Below are 8,152 nucleotides of genomic sequence, written 5' to 3' on the forward strand. Positions count from 1 at the left end.
GGGGGGGGGGATATATATATATATATATATATATATATATATATATATATATATACATATACATGAAATAATAACAAAATATTTTTTTCGGATGTAAGCATCAAAACAATGCCCTACCATTATACCACTACCAATGCCCAACTTAAAAAGGTTGCAACCGTTTAGTAAACTATGGACTAGCTTACACTCTTCCTGCTGACTTGAATGGTGATGCTTCCCGTTTGTCAGTTGATGGCCTTTCATTTTTAACCAGAAATGCGCATGCTGCTTTTCTGATGTTCACTGAAGTTTTCCGTGTCTTTTTCCCATGTCACTTGAAATGTTTCCGTTTTGAATCGTTGTTATCAAAGGCGAGACACGTGAGGAAAAAATCAACTATCGGTTGTGGGACTATATTCTGTCATAAATTGCATACATTCATTGCTGAACTTTCTACCGTCCGTTACTGGAAATTAAATTCAATTACTGGTTGATGTGTCCCGATCTCAATAAAGTTTACACACACTTTTGGTCCGTGAATTAGATCTCGCTCGGAATGCGCGCTGCCTGTGGAGGTTTGGCCAGAACCGGTTCCAGAATTAAATCAACATATTTTATGTTCCGTCCATTGCAAATCACTGCTATTCCGAGAGTGAATCCCGCATGAATATGCAGATGTCATTCCCGAAACTTTGCTGGGTGTAGCCTATGTGTCTGAAAAACGAAAGTTTCATACAAATTCTGAATGGATTATACCCTAGAAAGTGCGCAAAGCGCACTCCCTTTATCACTAAAAAGCTCATCACTCATCTTCGTTCATTGCGATCTTGCAAAGTTCTGTTATAATCAATGAAGCTCTCTAAACTGCACAATGAATCTCTTATTTACATCGCGTCTGCACTTAGTCATGAGATGATTCACGAGCATGCAAAACTGCACTTAAAAACTGTGGCGCTTTCAGCAGTGAGTGAATTCTGACAAAACGTTTCTGATTGGCCATTGCGTTTAAGAAATCAACAGATATGTCTGTGATTGGCTACATTGCTCAACGCTGCAAAAACACATTTAGGGTATTTAGCGCTTGGCTAAGCGCTCCAATTGAAGCGGGGCCGACATCAGGGATTCCATGACTAACAATTTGGGGAGGCAATTGCATATATTGTGTATATATATGTATATATGTGTGTGTATATATATATACAGTGGGGAAAAAAAGTATTTAGTCAGCCACCAATTGTGCAAGTTCTCCCACTTAAAAAGATGAGAGAGGCCTGTAATTTTCATCATAGGTATACCTCAACTATGAGAGACAAAATGAGAAAAAAAAAATCCAGAAAATCACATTGTAGGATTTGTAAAGAATTTATTTGCAAATTATGGTGGAAAATAAGTATTTGGTCAATAACAAAATTTCACCTCAATACTTTGTTATATACCCTTTGTTGGCAATGACAGAGGTCAAACGTTTTCTGTAAGTCTTCACAAGGTTTTCACACACTGATAAGAATCAGGAAGGGGGCCAACACTTTTTCACACCACTGTATATATACATTAGGGCTGGTAAGCGATTCATTTTTTTTTATCTAATTACATGATGTGGCGATTAATTTATCTAATTAATCGCACATCAAATTTGGCTGAGAAATTACTCCCAAAATATAAAGTCATTGTTGTGTAAAGCATCAAACAGACATAACAAAGTAGCTTCAGCAAGAAATATTTTGTTTGATAATTTTTTACATATTCTCTTTTGGACCATGAGGGTGAGTAAATGATGACACAATTGTCATTTTTGGGTGGGTGAACTATACCTTTAATAATTTTATAAATTTTATTATTATTACTATGGAAATGTTAAATTATTTCTTTGAAGTGCCCCTAGTATGCCTTTTCGAATATTACCTTTCATGCAGTGTGTCATGTAGCTGTATGTGAACATAAACTATCTGCAAAGTTGTGAAGCCGACAGTGCACGATAAATAAAGTTATTGTCTATCAAAAAAAAAAAAAAAAGTCGTCTCGCAATCGCCTAAACGAGTCGTCGGGAATTTGAATCTTATTCTGTTATGGCTCTACGTCATGAAGTAACACATTTGCATAATGTCTGCCCACGTTCTACATCGCCAACTTGCCCGCCCACAATCAGTAAAATTTCCGTGTGGTTAACATCATGTCAAGAAGACGCAGTATACTGCTCTGTGAGAGTACTTTTAATTACCACAAACTTGTAAACACTTGACACTTACCACTGAGAAACGTCCTGCTCCAGTCGTGCTTGCGAATCAGTCTCTTGTCGATCAGCCAGTTCAACCGTTTCATCATCAGACTCCGGCTCGAATTGGTAAGGTACAATCGATACCATCTTTTCTATGTATTGACAAGTCTCCAGGGCTTTCATTCCGTCATGGCAATGGGCGTTTCGTTTGCGACACGCGCTGTACGCGGTAGACCAATCCAGAGTTAATCTCTCTACAGCTCTGCAATCACAGCAGTGAGGGCTCACAGAACGGAGGGGTTTAGAGAAACTGATTCTTTGAACTGCTTTGCACGACTCGTTTACGAATCATTTAGAAATTAGGTAAAATTTAATTAATTTTTTGAGAAAACTAATGTGTCTTTTGATCTTGCATGCATGTAAACCTGTTTTAGGAGACTCATAAAACAGTATTAGCAACCTTAAAAATTGAATAATTGGGGCACTTTAATGAAATGATACTCTAAATAATAAACTAAAACTGCCAGTAGGTGGTGGTAAATGTCTTAATGATTAAGTCATCGAGTCATTTATTCATTCATTTGATTCGTTCAAATGGCTGATTCATTCAGGAGTGAAGTAAATGGTTCTTTTTGAATGATCCATTGAATCATTAGGCTTGTTCTACTTGAATCGGTGTGGACACCAAAGTACCGCAAGAGCTATAGAGAACAGACGGCTCTTGCGGGCCTTTTGATGTCATATGTCAATTTGATGTTATACGGTCTGTGCAGTACTGCTTCAAATCCAACGTGCCTATGGCCAATGGTTCAACGCGCCAAATGGTTCACCCAATTCGTTCAAAACGTGCATTAAGAAATTAAATGCCGCTGTGTTGCTTGGAGACGGAGATGAACAGTTCTGCTTTGTCTTTATATTTTCGTTGGCAAAATTGAGCAAAACAGACAACATTGTGTCTAAAATAACACAATATTAACTTCTTACTTACTGAACTGTTGTATTAGATCAGTATCACATTTGCACTCATGTGATATTGCATTTAGACTATTGCTCGTGTGATATTGCGTGTAAATGAGACAAAAACTCAAACGGGCATTTTTGCCCCATATCTTGAATTTCAGGGACATTTTAACTACGTTCTCTAGGCTCCATCACACAGTGAGTTGTTGCCCTGCCTCATATTTGTCATCAATCGACTTTATGAAATGTCAGATGACCCACATAGGTCTGAGGCGGGGCAAGTGCGTTAAATGCGTTAATAATTTTAACACGTTTACTTTTCAGCGTAATTAATTAATCTAGTTAACGCGTTAAATTACCAGCCTTAATATATATATACATCTGGTTGTATTTTTGTTTGTGACTGGTCACTTTTATGCCTTGGTTCTGTTTGAATATACTGTATAATGACAATGTGAAAATCAGCTAGAGGCAAACACTTTTTTTAACACTGTATTCACATTAACATGATATCCAGTGTTAATTATTGTACATATCTATAATTTTTGTATATGATGACTTGATATTAGAATTTGTTTGACTTGACAATAATATGCTGAGAGATCACAGCAGGGGAGGAAAGTGTTAAAGTGAGCTCATCCCTATTGTTCTATTGTTTAGGTAATGAAATGGTTCTGGGCAGTGGTGTCATCCTTCACACAGGAAGAATTGGCCCGTTTGTTGCAGTTCACCACTGGCTCCTCGCAGCTCCCACCTGGCGGCTTCAATACGCTTTGCCCCTCCTTCCAGATTATAGCAGCTCCCACACACAGCACGCTGCCCACTGCACACACCTGGTGAGCACACACATCAAACATATTCTTTCTTCCACAGAAGGACCAAAATCCATTTCCCAAAATGAAATGTGATATACAGTTAGGTCCATATATATATTTGGACAAAGGCACATTTTTTGGTTATTTTAGCTGTTGACCAAAACATGTTCAAGTTACAGTTATATAATGAATATGGGCTTAAAGTGCACACTGTGAGCTTTAATTTGAGGGTATTCTCATTAAAATTAGAGGAAAGATTAAGGAATTACAACTCTTTAATATGTACCTCCCACCCTTTTTCAAGGGATCATAAGTAATTGGACAATTGACTCAAAAGCCATTTCATGGACAGATATGGACTATTCCAAACCCAGTCTTTGGTGAGTTCCAGACTTAAGGTAACCATTGCATGCAAAGGTTTCTCAACAGAATATTAAAAAGTATAATTTTATTTATGATTATTTATTTGTCCAATTACATTTGAGCCCCTGAAAATGGGGGGACTCTGCATAAAATTGGTTCTATTTCCTAAGCATTTTATGTTGTATTTTGTTCAACCCCTTGAATTGAAGCTTATAGTCTGCGCTTTAATTTCATCTTCATTGTTTCATTTTAATTCTATTCTGGTGGCATACCGAGCCAAAATTATGAAAATTGTGTTAGTGTCCAAATATATATGGGCCTAACTTTAACTATAATTTTCATAAAAATGTAAATTTCAGTTATGTTGTGGTTTTATTACTAATACTCATCTTAAAGGTGACCTATTATGCCCCTGTAAATGCAAATGAGCTGGTGTTCCCAGCCCCCTTTTCAGAATAGGGCAGAGCTTCAAGAGTCTATGGAGACTCCTATGTTGGTTTGTGCATCCTAAAAAACAAAATTTCTAATGCCTCTTTGGCGCTGACAAACAGCATCAGCAAGAAAACAAAATGGTGGACTGCTGCTTCTCAATCAGGGTTGTGTTTATGCTAATAAGGTAGAGAGCATCACAAATGGGCGGGACTTTTCCCTTAGATGATGTGTACGTAGGGAGAATCTGGAATTTCTTGTTCTGAGAGACTGTTTATGATTTATTGGGATTATAAAAAAACGAGTGGGTGGATTTTTACCATTATAGGCTGGTTGTATTCACACACTGCGGCCACACAACTGTGTTCAAACACCTTATAAAAGTGATTTTTGCATAATAGGTCCCCTTTAGTGATTTTTGCATAATAGGTTTTTGCACTTTGATTAGAAAAAATAAAACATTATTTACTTATCAATGACTATCACGATTTTATTTACATAATAAAAATGTTTAAATGTACTGTATTAATGTTTCTAGCAATATAAATATAGTTTTGTCGGATGCATCTATAGGTAAAAGTGATATTTTTATATTAGGCTTGCATGTTTAACACCTCTTTCCACATTGTTCTGTTTTAACCAGTTTTAACCAGCTGTGCCTCCCAACATATGACTCCTACGAGGAGCTCCACAAGCTGCTGAAACTGGCCATCAGTGAGGGGAGTGAGGGCTTTGGTATGCTTTGAAACATCAGTCCAGCTCAGGCAGAAACAGAGTTATCTCCAAACCTCCTTTTTTCATGAACATGTCACCACAGTGTACTTTACATTGTACTGTAAAGGAAGGACTTTGATCACAAGATGCCTCTGGGAGGATTCAGGAGTTATGTACATATGTATTTAAAGACTGTTCTACAAGATGGAAATGAGAAGAAAGGCAATTTTTTTTTGTTTCCGATAGTTGCCTCTCTTTCTATACGAGTGCAGACAATTAAATGGCCTACATAAGTGTCAGGATGCTTGTTTTGCATTTGACATAAAGATAATGTTTTTTTTTTTATGGAACATAGTAGACTAAGGGATGCTGGCAATTACTGCATACCCTCTACACGTGGGCCTTAACTGATCAGGGAAGGTTGTGTATATAACTGCTATTTTATTGTATGCTTTACGTATACAGTGTGTATATTTTCCCTGTTACTTTCATTTGATATTTATGAAAAAGGGACCTTGGACACATTATAGTGTTACCATCTTTTTTTTCATCTTTGGGAATTTCATAAATTATAAATGTGTTTTTTTCAGAGATGTTCATACTGTTTCAGTTTAAACTATTTTGGGATCAGGCATCCCAGAAACAGTTAAATGTTTGTTTCATATTTCAGATAGCTGACTAGCAGATTTATCAGATGTGGTTTTTGCTCTCTTCTTGAACCCCTTAGTTTTCATTTTGGGCATTATTACTGAGCATATGTAGAAAACTAGTTATGATTAGATTTAGCTTAGGATGTCCATTAAAAAAATGTAGCTAGTTCTAAATTATTATTACAAAGACACAAGATCCTACCGCAAAACTACTGATATTCTGAAATCTTTGAGCAACATCTATGCTTCATACCAAACAAGTCCCCAAACAACATTTGATAATTGATTTATGATCATTTTTGCTTCTTTTGTACATAACGGATGCTGTTTAAATGTTGTTCTTTTAATGTCGCTACAAAAGTAAAGTCTATTTGTGAGAGGGAAAAAAAACAATGCACAATGGCTGACTGTTGAAGAACAATAGTGAAATGTTTTCCACTGTATAGAGCCTGTAGCAATATTCTAGGAGGTCACATGCAAATCTGGAGTGTCCTTTTATGACCACTACAAACCATTTGCAAGGACACAAAATGCTAAAAAATGACTACCTTGATGTTACACTGTGCTATTCTCTCTCTCTCTCGCTCTCTCTCTCTCTCTCTCCTTAATATATATATATATATATATATATATATATACACACACACACAAGTCAACATTTGAAGTGGTGAAGTGGCTTTCATCAAAGTTGTCCTAAAACCAAATCAATACTCGTACTTGTCTTAGGACAACTTTGAACTTTTTTGATCCACTTCAAATGTTGACTACTGTAATTTTCCCCACTGTGTGTGTATATATATATATATATATATATATATATATATATATATATATATATATATATAGACAGACACACACTTTCTTTTTTTCCATGATATCCTCTTGGGTTTCATCATTTCTGTGCAGATGGCTACAGTTGATATTTTATTTATGCAACACAATAAAAAACATAAATGCATTCATTTATTAATTAATTGTAAATGTCATTAAAAATGTGGAATTGTAATCCAAAGCATAATGTTATGGATTAGCTTCACTACAAAGTAAAATTCCAAATTTAGTCCAGCATTAAGAAAGGCACTATATCAGTAGCCAGAAACAAGGCTCTGGGTATCTAAAGGAGGGGAAACAATTGAAGTATAATAAAGAGACATACCATTAACAATCATTGCATTTTTGTCTTATTTAGCGCTATATTCAGCCTTGTGTTACTTTGACTAAACCACAATTTAACGTCTCTTTTATCAAGCTTGTTTATTCATAAAACATTCAATTTGTTTAATTCGGTTTCATTCACTAAGCATGCCTAGGCACAAATTTGTGCGTAAAATATGCATATGAACATTGTCACTAACTTTTGTACTAAAATTTGCAAAATGACTAAAGCATGCATACGCACAAAATACATACTCTGAGTGAGCTTAACTGTGTTAAAATCAAATTTAATGGTGGGAATTATGATATAAGGAATTTTGACAGAAATCAACTGAATCGGAACGGGCCTTATAACATCAACTCTCCAATGGATGTTAGGCAAATTTCCAAAATATAGCCTAAAAATGTCTCCGGTTACTGTTGTAACAACTTCTTTGAGAGCGAGAATGAGACATTGCGAGAATCACTGTGGGAACTCCTCCCCTTCTCCAATTTCCTGAAACCTAATAGGATAATGCCAGATTGCCGGTTCATTAAACTGGCCAATTATCGCTACTTATGCAAATCGCATGCAAATACTGACAAGCTCGCAGGCAGTATAAATGCAGAGAGAGCGACAACTGCGTCAGAATCTGAGACCGAACGCAGAAGAACGCTTTCAGGAAACCAAGGTTAGACACTAACCAGAGACTTTCTCCATCGAGCGTTCACTCTACATTGCAAGAATCGCTGTGGGAACAATATACAATCCTGCTGTAAGAGCAGTGAAGATCAGGGACCCGCTCTTCGTACATCGCTAACTCAGCTGGATTTGATTGTTGACAATTTGGTGTGATCTTGGATTGTTTGGTTCTTCAAAGCTCATCCAGGGG

General features: G+C 36.4%; 1 protein-coding gene across 4 annotated transcripts in view; it reads left to right on the plus strand.

The window, feature by feature from the left end:
- LOC107573237 (apoptosis-resistant E3 ubiquitin protein ligase 1-like) overlaps positions 1 to 6,753 on the plus strand; it is an 87,552-nt gene extending 80,799 nt beyond the window's left edge. For all 4 annotated transcript variants that reach the window (XM_016259671.1, XM_016259673.1, XM_016259676.1 and 1 more), the window contains 2 exons: positions 3,815 to 3,990; positions 5,405 to 6,753. In XM_016259671.1, coding sequence (XP_016115157.1) covers positions 3,815 to 3,990; positions 5,405 to 5,507 — 279 coding nt within the window. In that variant the 3' untranslated portion in view covers positions 5,508 to 6,753. The remainder of the gene's footprint in view (positions 1 to 3,814; positions 3,991 to 5,404) is intronic.
- Positions 6,754 to 8,152: the final 1,399 nt, after the last annotated feature.

Source organism: Sinocyclocheilus grahami, unplaced genomic scaffold, assembly GCF_001515645.1.
Source record: "Sinocyclocheilus grahami isolate Dianchi unplaced genomic scaffold, SAMN03320097.WGS_v1.1 scaffold1901.1, whole genome shotgun sequence".
Taxonomy (NCBI): domain Eukaryota; kingdom Metazoa; phylum Chordata; class Actinopteri; order Cypriniformes; family Cyprinidae; genus Sinocyclocheilus; species Sinocyclocheilus grahami.